General features: G+C 39.6%; 2 protein-coding genes across 3 annotated transcripts in view; both read left to right on the top strand.

Annotated features, from left to right (window-relative positions):
• The window catches only part of LOC126237440 (cell division cycle protein 23 homolog), a 116,382-nt gene extending 113,763 nt beyond the window's left edge, over window positions 1-2,619 (top strand). For both annotated transcript variants that reach the window (XM_049947556.1, XM_049947557.1), the window contains one exon: window positions 2,481-2,619. The gene's annotated coding sequence lies outside the window, so the exon portion shown is untranslated. The remainder of the gene's footprint in view (window positions 1-2,480) is intronic.
• Window positions 2,620-2,689: 70 nt separating this feature from the next.
• On the top strand, window positions 2,690-3,874 carry LOC126235544 (inositol-pentakisphosphate 2-kinase-like). The gene has a single exon (XM_049944261.1). The coding sequence runs from the start codon at window positions 2,690-2,692 to the stop codon at window positions 3,872-3,874; it is 1,185 nt and encodes a 394-aa protein (XP_049800218.1).
• Window positions 3,875-19,625: the final 15,751 nt, after the last annotated feature.

Genomic DNA, 19,625 nt, shown 5'->3' with positions numbered 1-19,625 from the left:
TAGTATATACCCTCTATATACTCCTTCCACCTTTCTGCTTTCCCTTCTTTGCTTACAACTGGGTTTCCATCAAAGCTCTTGATATTCATGCAAGTGGTTCTCCTTTCTCCAAATGTCTTTTTAATTTTCCTGTAGGCAGTATCTATCTTACCCCTAGTGAGATAAGCCTCTACATCCTTACATTTGTTCTCTAGCCGTCCTTGCTTAGCCATTTTGCACTTCCTGTCGGTCTCATTTTTGAGACGTTTGTATTCCTTTTTGCCTGCTTCATTTACTGCATTTTTATATTTTCTCCTTTCATCAATTGAATTCAATATTTCTTCTGTTACCCAAGGGTTTTTACGAGCCCTCGTCTTTTTTCCTATTTGATACTCTGCTGCCTTCACTATTTCATCCCTCAAAGCTACCCATTCTTCTTCTACTGTATTTCTTTCCCCCATTCCTGTCAATTGTTCCCTTATGCTCTCCCTGAAACTCTATACAACCTCTGGTTCTTTCAATTTATCCAGGTCCCATCTCCTTAAATTCCCACCTTTTTGCAGTTTCTTCAGTTTTAATCTACAGGTCATAACCAATAGATTGTGGTCAGAGTCCACATCTGCCCCTGTAAATGTCTTACAATTTAAAACCTGGTTCCTAAATCTCTGTCTTACCATTATATAATCTGATACCTTTTAGTATCTCCAGGGTTCTTCCATGTATACAACCTTCTTTCATTATTCTTAAACCAAGTGTTAGCTATGATTAAGTTATGCTCTGTGCAAAATTCTACCAGGCGGCTTCCTCTTTCATTTCTTAGCCCCAATCCATATTCACCTACTATGTTTCCTTCTCTCCCTTTTCCTACTACCGAATTCCAGTCACCCATGACTATTAAATTTTCGTCTCCCTTCACTACCTGAATAATGTCTTTTATCTCATCATACATTTATCAATTTCTTCATCTGCAGAGCTAGTTGGTCTATAAATGTGTACTTCTGTAGTAGGCATGGGCTTCGTGTCTGTCTTGGCCACAATAATGCGTTCACTATGCTGTTTGTAGTAGCTTACCCGTACTCCTATTTTTTATTCATTATTAAACCTACTCCTGCATTACCGCTATTTGATTTTGTATTTATAACCCTGTATTCACCTGACCAGAAGTTTTGTTCCTCCTGCCACCGAAATTAATTCCCACTATATCTGCCTTTAACCTATCCATTTCCCTTTTTAAACCCTTTCTAACCTACCTGCCCGATTAAGGGATCTGACATTCCACGCTCCGATCCATAGAATGCCAGTTTTCTTTCTCCTGATAATGACGTCCTCTTGAGTAGTCCCTGCCCGGATATCCGAATGGGGGACTATTTTACCTCCGGAATATTTTACCCGAGAGGACGCCATCATCATTTAATCATACAGTAAACTTGCATGCCCTCGGGAATAATTACGGCTGTAGTTTCCCCTTGCTTTCAGCCGTTCGCAGTACCAGAACAGCAAGGCCATTTTGGTTAGTGTTACAAGGCCAGATCAGTCAATCATCCAGACTGTTGCCCCTGCAACTACTGAAAAGGCTGCTGCCCCTCTTCAAGAACCACACGTTTGTCTGGCCTCTCAACAGATACCCCTCCGTTATGGTTGAACCTACGGTACGGCTATCTGTATCGTTGAGGCACGCAAGCCTCCCCACCAACGGCAAGGTTAATGGTTCATGGGGGGGGCAAATTATGTTAATGTGAATTATTATGATGATAATTGTATGGGTGGGTTTTCCCGTATTCTGAATATTGAATTAATTTTACAGTATCTGTTATACAATTTTTCTTTATTTCTGTTTTTGTATACTACTGCTGCTTTAAGATTTGGTTGTTACATATACACTGCTCAGCTCTAACTTTGTACTCACTACAGGTGGCTCCCTCTCACCTAGGACTTTCCCATTTGTCCCTCTCCCCTCTCCAATGAAAGAGTTAATAGTTCCAAAAGCTAGGATTGTGTCATTGTTGTTACTATCAGCAGTAACAAACATTTTGTTTTTTGGAGGTAATACTGGTCAGTATTCTGATAATACGTTATGAACTTTTTGCATTGTCATGAGTGGTCTTTATCTACCTTTGGATGTTAATGGGAATAAGTAACTGTCTGTGGACATAATCATTTTCAGCAAAGTGTTTTTACTGTTGCTGTTTATTCAGATAATGCTTAAATGCGAATCAGTTTATGTTCATAGGATTTCATTGTCATTTATTTGGTAAGAAACATCTGAACTGTACTAAAGTTCAATATTTTCACTCTCTGCTATCTTGAGTAAATAAATGGCATTTACATCGTCATGTAGGGAGTTAGTTTTTCAGTTAATGTAACTAACTTTGGGAATTTTTAAGAGTAATTGATCTGTTAGGTGTATAATATACTGCTTTTTTTATTATGAGTGTAACTTGTTTAGAAGTATGATAAATCTGAATAGAAAAATAATTTATTTGCATTGTTCTTTTTCGCAGATATTAATGAGAAAGTTCTTACATTGAGAGATACTGAATGGCAGTATCGGGGCGAAGGCAATGCCAATCTAGTGCTGTCACTCCCTCAGCAACGATGTGTGTTGAGATTACGCAAGCACGATTCTGATCATTATGTCAACCATACAGATTCAACCACAGATGTGCATATTGATATTGCTTCAAGAGAAGCATTGTTTTGTCGAATGGTGATGGTACCTTTGCTGGGTGAAGCCTATATTCAGCCACCAGCAGTAGTTGTGTTGGATCAAAGAGAAGTTGAACAACTTGAGGGGGCATTACATTCTCACCGACCCTCACACCGAAATCACAAAGGCATATACAGCCATCCTTGTCTGACGTATGGAATGTTGTTTCCCGATTATGCACTGCTTCCTCCAACTTTATCCCCTGTTTCAATGCCTCATTGTACTCCCACTTTCTGCCTTGAGGTAAAACCGAAACAAGGGTGGGTACCGGAAGCAGATCGCCATCTTCCACGTTGCACTTTTTGCCTTAACCAGTTCCTGAAACTCCGAAAGGGCACTATTCAGAAACTCAGCCACTATTGCCCACTGGATCTGTTTTCTGGGGATGCAGGCCGAGCACATCATGCTCTTGAATCACTTCTGGCTTCCCCACAGAACAATCTGAAGATCTTCCGTGATGGTGTACTGGTGTATGGTGATGGAGATGAAGGCACAGACCGCCTCGAGCTGGTCTTGAGAGAATGGGTTGGTGATAGAGATGGGAAGAATTCTGTCAAATGGTTAGTGAAAAAAATGTGCGCACTTGTTTGGGACGTATTAACATGCAGCCTCGAAGTATCAAAACGACCTATGGCTAATCCCTTACTTGGTGAACTAGAACCACTCCAGAACAAAGGAGAACGTGTACCATCAGCACTGATGGCAGCTGTCACTTCACTGCTGCCACCAAAATCTTGTGATTGGTCTGCAGTGCCTTTACCAGAAAATAGCATCCTGGCTCGTGTCCTTAATGTTCAACAACTGGAACAGATTGGGGCAGACTGTGTCTACTGGGACTATATCACCAACAAGCACCATGGAGAGTACGACTACCTGCAAGAATTAGTAGGGGGAAATATTTGTGGTCGAACACCACTCCAGCGTTACCTACTAGCGACCACTGCCAAAGATTGTTCAATTATGCTTGCATTTCAGCGGTTTGAGGGAAATTTGAATGGTGTACCTTTGCTTCCTACAAAGCATGTGATAAGTGATCTTGATTTACAGAAGTATATTTTTAATGTCGGTGTGTCTGATTTGGACCCAAAGCCTGCATCTTGTGTAGAGAAACACAGGAAACGGGACTGTGAAGTTCTGACAGCGTGTCTTGAAATCTTGCAGTGTGGCAGTTTTGGAGTGTCAGTGTAATCCTTATCCTTTTAAGAGATTACACTGTCTTGTATGAATGAAAAATTTAGGATATATATATATTGTCATGAATTATTCATGCAGACTGTCTACAGTGAACATTCAATGATTCTGCTCTCTTACAAACTTAAGTGCTACTTGTGCATATAAATGTATTTATAATTGCTCTGATTTTGTCAGTTTGTAAACACAGCATTGTTTTTGTATGTAATATAAAGAAGCAATTATCTTTCATAAATTACTCAATTAACTGTGTAATTTTGACAATTGCTTTTATTAGAAACTTATGGTCAACAAATACATAATTGTTTTTTTATCTTCTATTTTGTTTTCATAATTATATTTTTGTAATAAAATAGTTACCAGACCTGCTAAGACCGTTTTTTTAATGGGACGTGAACTGTTCAACAACATTTATGATTATAACTAGTTTTTGACCTCCACTTTTGCAGATATAATAATGAAAAAACAAGAAAAAGGAACTAAGTATACAATTAAAAACGTTAATAAACTTGACATGTGTATTAGATAAGTTAACTTATTAAGTAGAACCCATGTGCAGTGGGTGCATTTCAGCCACATGAGTGTCATCTGTGCTAGACAAATCTTTTAAACACTGTCAGTTTCTTGTGACCATGAATTTTATGGTAATTGATGCCCACCGATTTCATTTTGTGTGCAGGGAGACAATTACGAACATTCATTTTAAAAGTTAAGCTTACATATGTTTTGATTATGAGTGAAAACTGTTTCATTAAACAAGATATACACACACTACTTTAGTGTAAAATAAATGGCATTCTCATCAACTGTTTTATAAATAAATTTATCAGATTAATGATTCATTGATAATTTGGGACATGAGTGCTTGTTGTTGCACATATAATCACTTCTCTGTCCTGGAAAAAAGTGTGGTTTGTATTTATGCAAAAGTTTGGTGTTTGGGTTAGACATCTAAACGTGTCAGTGTACCATGCTCTTGATGGTGATATGTATCCTCTCTTGCAAAAAATGTATTTAATTTAAACCAATAAATAAATGTGTAACTTTTTACTTGTTTAGTAGCTGTATGTGTGTTGTATTCTAAATAGAAAATGTGAAAAATCTGGCAGAGATTTTGTTAGAATATATTGTGAACTGTTCCTGTTTTCAAAATCTTTGTTTTGTCTAGTACTGAAAATATGTACCTCCAGTTCTGAGGTATCACTTACTGTAAGGTCAATTACAGAACATGCCATAGCCAAAAGCAATCCATTCCACAAGTGTCTGTGTGCATCAGTAGAAACGGTGATTACATAATATTCTTTATCATCATGTTGAGTCTTTAGCAGTTATGGATAAGAAGTAGTAAGCCAGCAAAGGATAAATTCATTCAGAGTGTAGCGAGAATGCTATACTTCACTAGTATTCCAAAATATTGACTATTAAATTGTTTTTGTGTGGCTTAACTGCATCTGCAAAATACTGAGGGTGGTGAATTGAATGCTTGTTACAAATGCATGTCTGCTATTTCAGATTAGTGCATTCTAAATATGATGTGAACTAAGACTATTTACATCATAAAAGCAGCCTATTTGTCATAGACAGGCACAGTTTTGGGGAGTGTTCCTTACTAAGAGGCTACTGATGTGTTGATAACATAACTTGCTACGTGACAGTTTCCCATCCTCTTTGTTTTTCTGGGGAGGTTTGCATCCTTGGGTTTTGAAGTTCCCTCTTCCTTTATGTAAGAGTATTGGGTGGGAGCTATGTAGCAAACTCTTGAAATGCACCTTGTGCAGTAGTGCACCACACCATGGGAGAACATTTAAAATCTGCTGTTGCTTCAGGCACCACAGATATTATCCAATTTTATAATATAAGCTGCAAACTGGTACACACCATCATCAATATCTATAAAAATTTGTAGTTTAGGAGACACACATTCAAAAGTGAATATAATATATTCAGCCACTCTCGCTCATCTGAGCATTAGTGGCTGGATAAGCATGTCCACCTCATTTAGGTTTTAAACAAACCGAAAGAAAACCAGGAAAATACTAACACACATTTAGATTCAACTATCACATATTTACCTGTGGATTTAACTATTAGTCATCCCATATAATAGAATGTCCACAGCGGGACATTAGAGGAATATATCGTATTTTATATCTGTGCAATTTGCCATATGCCTCAGTGCTCTCATAAGGAATTTGTCCCTCCACCAAATTGGATGCTGGTCCAGCAGCTGAAGTTGGTCTCATGGGTGTCGTGATGCTCTCCCAAAAAAACATTTTAGTAAAAGTGCTTGTACTTTTACTTATCAATTTTCAAATTTTACAGGTTACTTTAAAGAATAAAGTATCATGAAAACTGTCCTGAAAATGGATAGGAGTTCTTGAAAAATTAGAAACTATATTTAACACAGGATACTTTAGAGTCTCTTGCTTGTGTGACTGGGCTTACCGCCTGCAGAGAATGTTCATGTCAGGAATTGCCATTCATAGGCTGACCATATCGACTACCAACAACAAATACAACACAGGTCACAAGTCCACACGCAGAACTGACAAACCACGGGGATTCACACAAGGCAAGTCAGAGAAGGAAAGACTCATGCTAAGGAAAAAGTAAGAGAGCTATTCAGAAAGTAAGATCCACTAGGTCGCAAAATGGAGATGACAAAATCAGGTGAAGCTTTGCACAGATGTTTTTCAGTGTCACTAGTACACCTGTTGATCTCGTCGTGTCACTCTTTTCAGTTGTGAGCATTCAAAGATGATTAGAACAGTAGTGTCTCCTGCCAATTATTCACACTTGTTGCAAGGTTTCATCTGATTTCATGCGATCCCACATAACGTACCTGTCGTGCATTTCCTTCTTCACGACAACTCTTGTCCACACACTGCAAGGGCTATGAGGATGCCCCTGCAGTGTTTTTCCTCATTGCCCCTGCAGTGTTTTTCATTGAGAAGTGTTTGATCACCCACCACACAGCCTGGTCTTGGTTCCCGCTGATGTTCATATCTGCTCGCATGAACCGCTTTCTATGAAGACAACATTTTGGCTCAGGTAACAAACTGCTGATCAGCATAGAGAAGCGGCAGAAAGTGCAGGAGTCTGCAGGTATTGGAAAGTTGGGGCAATGCTATGACAAATGTGTAAGTCATAGTGGCAACTATGTAGAGAAGTAGCTGGGTGTTGTAGCAAACTGTTGCAAATAAAACATTTTTGATTTTCACTATGGTTTCCATTTTGTGACCATTTGAACCATACTTTCCGAATAATCCCCATATAACACAAAAGGGTAAAATATTCCGGAGGTAAAATAGTCCCCCATTCGGATCTCCGGGCGGGGACTACTCAAGAGGATGTCGTTATCAGGAGAAAGAAAACTGGCGTTCTACGGATCGGAGCGTGGAATGTCAGATCCCTTAATCGGGCAGGTAGGTTAGAAAATTTAAAAAGGGAAATGGATAGGTTAAAGTCAGATATAGTGGGAATTAGTGAAGTTCGGTGGCAGGAGGAACAAGACTTCTGGTCAGGTGACTACAGGGTTATCAACACAAAGTCAAATAGGGGTAATAGGTTTAATAATGAATAGGAAAATAGGAATGCGGGTAAGCTACTGCAAACAGCATAGTGAACGCATTATTGTGGCCAAGATAGATACGAAACCCACACCTACTACAGTAGTACAAGTTTATATGCCAACTAGCTCTGCAGATGACGAAGAAATTGAAGAAATGTATGATGAAATAAAAGAAATTATTCAGATAGTGAAGGGAGACGAAAATTTAATAGTCATGGGTGACTGGAATTCGAGTGTAGGAAAAGGGAGAGAAGGAAGCGTAGTAGGTGAATATGGATTGGGGCTAAGAAATGAAAGAGGAAGCCGCCTGGTAGAACTTTCCACAGAGCACAACTTAATCATAGCTAACACTTGGTTTAAGAATCATGATAGAAGGTTGTATACATAGAAGAACCCTGGAGATACTAAAAGGTATCAGATAGATTATATAATGGTAAGACAGAGATTTAGGAACCAGGTTTTAAATTGTAAGACATTTACAGGGGCAGATGTGGACTCTGACCACAATCTATTGGTTATGACCTGTAGATTAAAACTGAAGAAACTGCAAAAAGGTGGGAATTTAAGGAGATGGGACGTGGATAAATTGAAAGAACCAGAGGTTGTATAGAGTTTCAGGGAGAGCATAAGGGAACAATTGACAGGAATGGGGGAAAGAAATACAGTAGAAGAGGAATGGGTAGCTTTGAGGGATGAAGTAGTGAAGGCAGCAGAGGATCAAATAGGTAAAAAGACGAGGGCTAGTAGAAATCCTTGGGTAACAGAAGAAATATTGAATTTAATTGATGAAAGGAGAAAATATAAAAATGCAGTAAATGAAGCAGGCAAAAAGGAATACAAACGTCTCAAAAATGAGATCGACAGGAAGTGCAAAATGGCTAAGCAGGGATGGCTAGAGGACAAATGTAAGGATGTAGAGGCTTTTCTCACTAGGGGTAAGATAGATACTGCCTATAGGAAAATTAAAGAGACCTATGGAGATAAGAGAACCACTTGTATGAACATCAAGAGCTCAGATGGAAACCCAGTTCTAAGCAGAGAAGGGAAAGCAGAAAGGTGGAAGGAGTATATAGAGGGTCTATACAAGGGTGATGTACTTGAGGACAATATTATGGAAATGGAAGAGGATGTAGATGAAGATGAAATGGGAGATACGATACTGCGTGAAGAGTTTGACAGAGCACTGAAAGACCTGAGTCGAAACAAGCCCCCGGAGTAGACAACATTCCATTGGAACTACTGACGGCCTTGGGAGAGCCAGTCCTGACAAAACTCTACCATCTGGTGAGCAAGATGTCTGAAACAGGTGAAATACCCTCAGACTTCAAGAAGAATATAATAATTCCAATCCCAAAGAAAGCAGGTGTTGACAGATGTGAAAATTACCGGACAATCAGTTTAATAAGCCACAGCTGCAAAATACTAACGAGAATTCTTTATAGACGAATGGAAAAACTAGTAGAAGCCGGCCTCGGGGAAGATCAGTTTGGATTCCGTAGAAATACTGGAACACGTGAGGCAATACTGACCTTACGACTTACCTTAGAAGAAAGATTAAGGAAAGGCAAACCTAAGTTTCTAGCATTTGTAGACTTAGAGAAAGCTTTTGACAATGTTGACTGGAATACGCTCTTTCAAATTCTAAAGGTGGCAGGGGTAAAATACAGGGAGCGAAAGGCTATTTACAATTTGTACAGAAACCAGATGGCAGTTATAAGAGTCGAGGGACATGAAAGGGAAGCGGTTGGGAAGGGAGTAAGACAGGGTTGTAGCCTCTCCCCGATGTTATTCAATCTGTATATTGAGCAAGCAGTAAAGGAAACAAAAGAAAAATTCGGAGTAGGTATTAAAATCCATGGAAAAGAAATAAAAACTTTGAGGTTCGCCGATGACATTGTAATTCTGTCAGAGACAGCAAAGGACTTGCAAGAGCAGTTGAACAGAATATACAGTGTCTTGAAGGGGAGGGTATAAAATGAACATCAACAAAAGCAAAACGAGGATAATGGAATGTAGTCGAATTAAGTCGGGTGATTTTGAGGGTATTAGATTAGGAAATGAGACACTTAAATAGTAAAGGAGTTTTGCTATTTGGGGAGCAAAATAACCGATGATGGTCGAAGTAGAGAGGATATAAAATGTAGACTGGCAATGGCAAGGAAAGCGTTTGTGAAGAAGAGAAATTTGTTAACATCGAGTATAGATTTAAGTGTCAGGAAGTCATTTCTGAAAGTATTTGTATGGAGTGTGGCCATGTATGGAAGTGAAACATGGACGGTAAATAGTTTGGACAAGAAGAGAATAGAAGCTTTCGAAATGTGGTGCTACAGAAGAATGCTGAAGATTAGATGGGTAGATTACATAACTAATGAGGAGGTACTGAGTGAGTAGGATTGGGGAGAAGAGGAGTTTGTGGCACAACTTGACCAGAAGAAGGGATCGGTTGGTAGGACATGTTCTGAGGCATCATGGGATCACAAATTTAGTATTGGAGGGCATCGTGGAGGGTAAAAATCGTAGGGGGAGGCCAAGAGATGAATACACTAAGCAGATTCAGAAGGATGTAGGTTGCAGTGGGTACTGGGAGATGAAGAAGCTTGCACAGGATAGAGTAGCATGGAGAGCTGCATCAAACCAGTCTCAGGACTGAAGACCACAACAACAACAACAACAACAACACAAAAGGCTGAAAAAAAAAGAGCAGTTCTCATTTTCAGCTTTGCATGGTTGTAGTTTGGAGTCCTATAGTCACAGTCGTAGCATTAAGTTCAGCATTAGTTATATTATGTAAATTTGACATAAAAGTCGAGGTAATGTTGCTGTTATAGCTCTTAAATCATTTGAATGACATGTACTTCTCAAATTATCAGATAATGCTTTTCAAATACTGTATTTCTTTGAACTGCAATTTCGTGGAAGTTTTGTTAAAGGGGTATACTAACTACTGATGTAAACAAAATATTGAAACATTATACATTTTGTTGTTGTTGTTGTGGCACATTAAAAGTGGGGTTTGTAGCTGCCACTCCTTCCAACTTGCATTGAAGCTGGAAGAAATGGTTCTGCTGTGGCTTACTGCGTCAGACATGGTAACCTTACAAATTGTAGTTTTTGAAAGGTAGCATGTGGAAGACTACATTGACCAATCTGTGAGGGAGCATTCTAGCAATTTTCACCTGATTCTTCCAAAGTTCATCAGGAGAAGGATTGGTTACGTTATCTCACTTGTTACTCACAGAAATTTTTGAGTTGTTAATGGTCTTTTCTGCTGAGATGGTGCATGTAGTCAGTGCTAGTTTGTAATTCATAAAGCTTTGTGAACTTCCAAATTAGTTTTACAGGGCATATATAGCATACTTAAAAAGATTAATCCACTGTGATCAATGTGCTAATATGAGCTGTAATAATTTCTGAAACATTATATAGTGAAGTCAGATCAGCTGCTCTAAAGTTATTTGACCTGAGTTAACACCAATTTTTAGATAAGAGTGCATTAGGTATCCATGGCAGCCAAATGAACCTCCAAGATGGCCCACAAATAGCGACCTCTAGCTCTGCACATATATCTTCACTCCGTCCTTTTCCTTAACACTCAACAGAAACAGTTAACTCTACAATCACAGGATGTCACAGTGATGCAGTTACACTGCTTTTCTAAACATAGGTAGGCCACCAAGCCAATGCACAAGCACGTCATATGCAGCATCAACTTCTTCTGAACCGGAACCTGGTTAAAGGCTCCTCCCAAGATTACCTTTCAGTACTTGTTGGTTTTAACCACATTCTTGCCAGAAAGAGCAGTGTGTCACTACTGTTGTGGGAGCAGTTATTTGTGTAGTGTGTGCTAGTATGCAGTTAAAAACAGATCAAAGGGTCAAGTTCTGAAATTACTTAAAAACCAGCTTCAGGAGCACCACAGGAGCTAATGATGGAGCTCTTGGTAAACTCAAAAGGCCATAATGTTCCAGATACAGTGGTTCCTCTGTATCTTTGGAGAACAGGGACACATTTGTGCAATTTAGGTTTGTAAGACCCTTTTATTAAATATTATTATTGCATGTAAAATTTTGTGTTAACGATTCACGACTGAGAGTCCACATACAAAAATTTGCACCATCTGTACAAATAAATGAGAGCCCCCCAATTGTTCTGAGGGCAGCTAGGAAGTGCCTGGCTGGCAGTTCGCTTTTGCTGTCCTGATCTTGTCAGGTAAGCATAATTCTCTGTAGCTCTGAATAATTTCCAATACCATTCCAGATACTTACGTTAAATACCATTCCAGACATTTATGTTGATAATCACTGTACTACCAGTTCCATTTTTTAGCCTTTTGTGGCTTCGGTCCACCATTCGTGTGACTTTCTTACTAATATTCAGTATCTTCTTTTCTCTTACTGTACAACCTGAATGTGCAGTCATTTGAAGAAGTCGAGAATTTTAACTAATTACACCACATAGAGCGACTATCAGACCGTGACACGCAATTTACATTCTCAAAAATTCCATAGGTCCGCATCTTTAGTTACGGCTCCCAACATCAATCTGGGACAATTAGAAAATGCATTATTTCCCTGGTTTGGGCATTTATTTAGTGTGCAGAGGTGGAAGCCAACTCACAGGTTTCCAAGCCTCCCGCCCTCCCATTTCAAACCAGTTAATTACAATTGTTAGAATGTTCCTATCAAAGATGGGTTTTCCTCGTGCATCAAATAAAGGATAGTAACGAGTTGCATGCCGGTAATAGTATGTCCCAGGGCACAAAATACTTTTGGTCCAGACACTTTGGCAATGTCTGTGTTCTCACTGTAGGATAATGTTAGACTGATATTGGAAGGCATTCCTTTTGAAGTTATGGATGAACTTTGCAAAGTATTTGAGGGGTTACTGGTAATCCCGAACCTCCAGATCTTTAAAGAATCTGACTTCCATTGTGAAACAGCATGTGAATAGCCTGTTGAAAGTTGCCAAGTGCCCTCATTACCAAATGCTGGATGAATATAGTGTAGGTGATTTGTGCTCTGTTTTAAAGAAACTAGTTTTTCAAGAATCTCAGTATTTATTATGTAATATCTCCTGTGTATCACGCAATGATATAATTTTGTAAGTGAAATGTATTCGAGGTTGTGAATATGGACAACCATGAGCCTGTTCCTTTGGACTTGCATGCATGTCTGAAGCAACATTGCATCATAATCCGGAGTAACACGGGGATTGCAATATTGTAAACTTTATCCTTTCATTACTTTGTCAGGGGTGACAGCGAGAAAGTTTCAAAAAAGGTTGGAACTTTTGTGTAAAGTTTATTGGAAGTTACAAAGTGCGCACCCCCACCCCCATGCTCATATTGTCTGTGTAATTTGTCGGCCGTACTGCCTCACAACATGTAGTTTCTAACTTTAATACTTATTGAGTTACACTTTTAATGTAAGATTATATCTCTTAATGATTAAATTATGACAGCATTTTAAATTCAGTCAATAATTATGTGAAATACTTGAGTCATTTCTTTTCCTGGAAGCCGTGACTTAGGTAACCTGCAATGAGATATATCTGACCATTTTAGCAATTTAGTAATATGGATTTGCATCAAATTTAGGTAAGGTGCATTTATTTGAAGTAAACACAAAATTGCTACAATCCACTTTGCCAGTTTTATTCTAACCTGCCTGGTCCCACAACTGATTCAGGAGGAAGTAGTGTGAACTATACAGGCTGCAGGGGTTAGATGTTATTGAAACAGTAACTGCTAGGCCGTGTCCTAAGCCATTGGTGGTCATTAAGAAAAGTGATGGAAAACTCCACTACTGTGGTGATTTTTGAGGCCACAGTTAACTCTAAGTTACGGATTCCTATCCACTGCTACTGTCGGAGCACGTGTTTGTCAAACTAAAAAATGGTGAATGTTTTTCTCAAGTAAACTTGTGGGGTGCATACCTCAATTGCCACATGATCTCTGTGTCTCTTTTTCCATGGCCAATTGCTACTGAACCTTGGCACATAGATTTTGCATCCCCATTCCTAGATAACATGTGACTGGTTGTAGCCGAACCCTTCTCCAAATTTTCTTTTGTGCTTGTGATTCAATGTGTAAACTTTTCTTCACTGTGGAACTTCTGCAAACAGTAGTATTTGACAGTGGCTGATAATTCACTGCTCAACCTTTCAGTCCTTCTGTGCCTAGAATATAATTAAAAGCTGGCTGACTGCACAATTTCATCCACAGTCTAATGCAGAAGCTGAGAACATGGTTAGGATCTCTAACGAACATATGTGCATGGCAGTTGTCCACTCATCAGCTGAGAAAGTCTGAACCATGTTTCTGGGTACTTATAGAGTAATGGCAATGGGCTGAAAGAGGGAGTAGGTGCCTTTTTGGTAGCCACACACTTTACTCCATCACCTCAGACTGACACCCAGAGTGCCCACTCGCCACCAAGCAGGAGGTGCTATGGAGGAATACCATCATGGTCTCATACCATTGGTCGAAACCAGTGCTCACAGGGGTGGAGGTCACTCAAACATCTCATCACCAAGACAGGTAGTGGCTCTTGGAAACACCACCAAAACCAGCTTCAGCCATGCCATACTTTGGGTTGTGCAGAGTCACTGCCATACTGCTTTTGGGCTTAAGTAGCCACTACCACTACCACTACCACTGCCAGTCCTGCAGCCACCTATGCCTTCGGAACTGAACCAGTAGCAATCTTTACAGCTGCTGTGTAACCACAACTGACATACCTGCATTGTCACTCTCTTTTTGAACTATGGAGGTATGACCCACCTTTGATGACGGAGCCCGAAAATTTTGGCAATCCGAGGGGAAGTGCTGCTGGATCCGTGACGTGCTGCCTCTCCTCCTCACAAGAGCTGGTAAAAATTGGTTCACTATCACCCTCACTCGTACACTTTCAGCAGGAGGCATGCTGTATCCAGTGACAATTATGCCACAAAAGAACTGACAGTCAACACTGCAGAGCGGTGCCGCATCTGCCATGATGTGCAAGAAGTGAGGTACTGCAGGCATTAATGGAATTTGTTGAGTACTTCGTCATTGTGTTTTTTCTGAGTTCAATAAATGCAACCTATGCCGAAATAATGCTTACCACGTGATTTGTAGAATAAATACTTTTTTGCCCTTAACCACTTCATCCCGAATCTTTTGATTACATGACATATGACAGCACTGAATGAATGTATGCTAGCAATCCTGTATGCAGATCATCACATTGAGAGAGATTTACAAGTATAAAGCAGGCAGAACTGAGCTGTGGTTAATTTTTTGATGTTCTGGTGTCACTTCAGTTTATTGTCGATCTGGGTGCTTAGGAACTTTACACGTGGTGCCTTATCCACAGTGTTTCCATTGACCTCTACATATTGGGCCTATACATCATTTTGATTTGATTGGAATTGCATAATATGAGTCTTAGTAACATTAAGCATTTAGCTGTTAGTGTGGCTGTCAACTGTTTTCAAGTCTCCTAATACAGTTTGGTAGGAGTGTGTTTGGGTTCTTTATCAGTGTAAGTTGTCATCAGCAGACCCAACTTAAAAGACCTACATTGTTCTAGGTAGATAATTTATGTAGGCCTACAACAGGAACAGGCAAAGTACCGAACTTTGTAGGGTAACGTATTTAATGTTTCCCCACTGTGAAATTAGTTTTATTCCTGTCATGTCATTTGTTCCTTAAAGTAACCTTCTTTTTCTATTGTTAAGATATGACACAATCAACACAGGAAAATGCTTTTAATCCACACCATTTTAGTTGGAATTTTATGATCTGCCCAATTGAAGACCTTGGCAACATCACAGAAAATGCCAAAAGGACAGTTTTTCTTGATTAGTGTAACAGGAACTGAGTTTATGAAATTTTATCCCATTTTCACTGTAGAGAAAACTTTATAAAAGCCACACTGAGCTGCCATTACAAAATTATCAGAAAGAATGTACATTATTAGGTTGCAAGCTGCTGCTTCAAAACAGATATTGAGAATATGGAAAGAAGACAAATGGGTCTATAATTAGAGGTCAGTACCTTATTTCTACTTTCATAAATGGGTGCTACTTTCTGGCAATACACCTTGATTGGTTATGAAGGTAACTCAAAGGGAAATCTACAAAGTCAGCACAATATCTAAGTCTTTTGGTTGAAATGTCATCATAGCCAGAAGAGTACTGATTTTTAGTGACACAATGATTTTTGTGGGGTCTCTAGCAGGTGGTCTGGTTAAAAGATGTCTGTTACTGGAGTATACAGTGCCCCTCTAAGTAAATATAATGGATCTGCCTTTGAAGGACAGCTTTTTGTCATTGTATTTTCTTCTTACTGTTAGGATGAATTCAGTGCTTGTTGTAAGTCAATCATTTTATTTTAATACCATTTCTACCACTGTTTCTGTTACCAGAGAATTGAATACCATTTGCTTTTCATAGTTTATTCATTTCAAGCCTAATAATGCTCGAAATTGTTCTTGCTTTGTTCTTAGAATTTTGAATTTTTTGTGCACAGTAGTGCATTGTTTTGGCATTTTTGAAGAGACGGTGAGGAATTTTGCAATACTGCTTGTAGTTCCCCTATAATTCTTGATTAAAGCTAGCCCCTGCATGTAATAAAGCTCTCTCCTCCATATACAAGGTACTTTTATTCCAGCTGTTAGCCACCATTTCTTTCAGCTTTCTCTGTAATTGTTTCTCACTCACTGTTATGGAAATCTAGTTCCATAGAGTCTTAAGAATATTTTTCAGAAATTATGTATGAAACTGAGCAGAATCAAGGACAAGTGAAGGATAACTCTTGAAATTAAAGTATCTTGTGCTAGGGAAAAAGAGCTGTACCCACTTCAGAGCATGCACTGTAATCAAGAGCTGGAACTCCAACAACACCAAGTTTCGTAAGATCCTGCAGTCTTTTATTAAAATAGTGAAACTCATGTTCTATGCACAAAAAGTAAAACACTCCAATAGAGCAAAAACAATTTGAACACTTAAACAAGAAACAAACAAAAATAGCAATGTGTTGTACTCTACCTTTCAGCTATAATCCATGGTCAAGCAAACAGAAAACTGTTGCCGCGTTCTTATGCAAGAAGCTGTAAAGAGTCCACACTGACAAAACAGAAGTCTGCTCTGATGACAGAGCAAGACTAAGTACCACTCTTACAGCCCCCATTGCTGCTAGTGATGCTGGAACAATTATGACACATCATAGTACAGTAGTGTCACAGTAGTGGCTTAGATTACATCACGTCCAAGCCTGGCATTGCGCTGTTGCCAGGACATACATAATCAGAAATGGTATCCTGTCACAACAGGGTGGGGTCAAGGAACCACAAATATAGACTGCCCCAGCCATGCAGTATTTGTCATTGCCTGCAGACAGCTCTGAGAGGTACTTCAGCCTTCTGCTACTAGAAACAGCCTCTGCTACCTGTGGGACTATGGACTGTGTCTACTACTGATGCTACGAGGAGCTAACCAGCATACGTACCTGGAGGTCCATGGTTCTGCACTTGCATCTGACTTGCTATCAAGCCATCGCCTGCCCTGCATGCATGCACTCGCTACTGCAGACTTGCATCCACAGACTGCTGATAATGTTTCCTACACTACAGTTCTTGGTTTTCCTCCATGCGCAAGTGCTCCCCACACCCCAGACTGTTCACTTGTCATGTGTATGCGCCGTCGAACGTGACTGACTTACTATGGGGCCTGTTGTTGTTGTGTGCTTGCCGACTGCCTGGGCTGACACAGTCCTGCATTCACCGATGTGCTGACATCACTTTGTCACTGCTGCCACCAGCTCGGCTTGCCAACTCTACAAACCAGTCACCTCCTCGGGCCACATGCTGAGCTAAGCACGCACTGCTGTCCAGGGCCGCCGTGCACCAACTGCTGCAAGATTATATTTCGACTGCTGTATTGCTTGTGATGAATAAATGGAATACTGTTTTTTCACTGCTTCTATGACCATCCGACGGTCGTCCCCTTGGCTGTACGTACCTGCTGACCCGCCAAACACCCTGTATTGTCATCGCAACCTGTGACACATTTATGCAGTTTCAGTACGATTGCAGCACTGTACAGACTCTCAAATTCAATGGCCATTATCCCACCCTTCCCCTACTAGATTACAAGGCAATTTGTATGTGTGTTGGGGGGGAGGGGGAGTCGGTCATCAGTCTTCTAACTTGTTTCATGTGATGCACCATGAATTTCTCTTCATCTAAGAGTATAACTTGCACCCTACGTTTTCAGTTACTTGCTGGATGTACTCCAATCTCGTTCTTGTCCTTCTATAGTATCAACAAAAAGTGGACAGAAATGGGGAACACTATTGCCCACGAAGAACATCAGACCATCCAAAGACCTGACACAAGGCTGGCTGTTATGGAAAACAATTAACTGGATCCGCACAGGCCCCAGCAACTGTGCTGAAAACCTCTACCGAAGGGGAAGGGCTTCATCTTCTCAGTGTGACTGTGGAAATGAACACCAGACAATCCATCGCATTGTAACAAGCTGTAGCAGAAGTGACAGAAGCAGCCCTTAATTGGATTGACAAATCAGATATGAATTTATTGACTTATTTTTTAAATTATAAATTATGAAATTAATATAATTTTGTAAAACTATGTAATCCACAACTGCTAGTTGCTGTTCATATGTAATGCCATATGCTAAATAAGTAAATCTCTCTAGTACCATGGAAATTATTCCTTGGTGTCTTAACACAGTTCCTACGATCCTGTCCCTTCCTCTTGTCACTGTTTTCCATGTGTTCCTACCTTCACCAATTCTGTGGAGAACCTCATCATTCCTTAACTTTTCAGTCCACCTTTTTTTTTAACATTCTTCTGTAGCACCACATTTCAAATGCTTTGATTCTCTCTTCTCTTCTGGTTTTTCTACTGTCCATGATTCACTACCACACAATTCTGTGCTCCAGAGGTACAGTTACAGAAATTCTTTTTCTCAGATTAAGACTTTTCTTGGCCATCTCTTGGCCAGGAATGCTCTCTTTGCCTGAACTAGTCTGCTTTTTATGTCTCCCACGTGTTGTTCATCATGGGTTATTTTGCTTCCAAGGTAGCAGAATTCCCTAACTTCGTCTACTTCGTGATCATCAATTTTGATATTAAGTTTCTTTCTCTTCTCATTTCTGCTACTTCTCATTACTTTTATCTTTTTACAGTTTACTCCTAAAGCATATTCAGTGTTCATTAGATTGTTCACTCCATTCAACAGGTCCTATAATTCTTCATCACTTTCGCTGAGGATAGCAATGTTGTTAGCAAGTCTTATCACTGGTATCTTTTCACCCTAAATTTTAATCCTCCTTTTGAACATTTGTTTTATTTCTGTCTTAGCTTCTTCAATGTATAGATTGAACAGTAGGGGCAAAAGACTTCATTCCTGTCTTACACCGCTTTTAAACTGAGCCCTTCATTGTTGGTCTTCCATTCTTATTGTTCCCTCTGGGTTCTTATAAATATTGCACATTACCCATCTTCCCCAATAGCTTACTCCTATTTTCCTAAGAGTTTTGATCATCTTGCGCTATTTTGCATTATCAAATGCTTTTTCTAGATCAACAAATCCTATGAGCACGTCTTGATTTTTCTCCAGTATTGCTTCCATTATCAAGCACAACATCAGGACTGCCTCTCTTATGCCTTTACCTGTCCTAAAGACAAACTGATCATCATGTAACATAGCCCCAATTTTTCTTTCTATTCTTCTGCATATTATTGGAAGTAGCTTGCTTGCATGAGCTGTTAAGCTGATTATGTTAAAGATCTCACACTTTTCTGCTCGTGCTCTCTTGGGAATTGTGTAGATGATATTTTTCCAAACGTCAGGTAGTATGTCACCAGTTCTCATAGATTCTACACACTATCTTGAACAGTTGTCTAGTCACAAATTTCCTCAATGATTTTAGTAAGTTTGATGGAATGATATCTGTTCGTTGTGCCTTATTTGATCCCAAGCCTTCCAAAGCTCGTATAAATGCTGATTCTATAGTGAGATCCCTTCAGTCTTTCACATCGACTGTAGTTTCTTCTTTTATCACATCATCAAACAAGTCCTCCACTCTCCTCGCCCCCCCCTCCTCCTCATAGAGGCCATCAATGTATTCTTCCCACCCTTCCGCTCTCTCCTTTGCACTCAACAGGG

The sequence above is a fragment of the Schistocerca nitens genome, chromosome 2 (genome assembly GCF_023898315.1).
Source record: "Schistocerca nitens isolate TAMUIC-IGC-003100 chromosome 2, iqSchNite1.1, whole genome shotgun sequence".
Taxonomy (NCBI): Eukaryota; Metazoa; Arthropoda; class Insecta; order Orthoptera; family Acrididae; genus Schistocerca; species Schistocerca nitens.
The sequence above is the reverse complement of the archived record's forward strand: the minus strand, read 5'-3'. Positions and strand labels throughout refer to the sequence as shown.

What these genes read in the sequence shown, in the direction of transcription:
- LOC126235544 (XM_049944261.1), top strand. Translation starts at nt 2,690, where the DNA reads ATGGTACCTTTGCTGGGTGAAGCCTATATTCAGCCACCAGCAGTAGTT.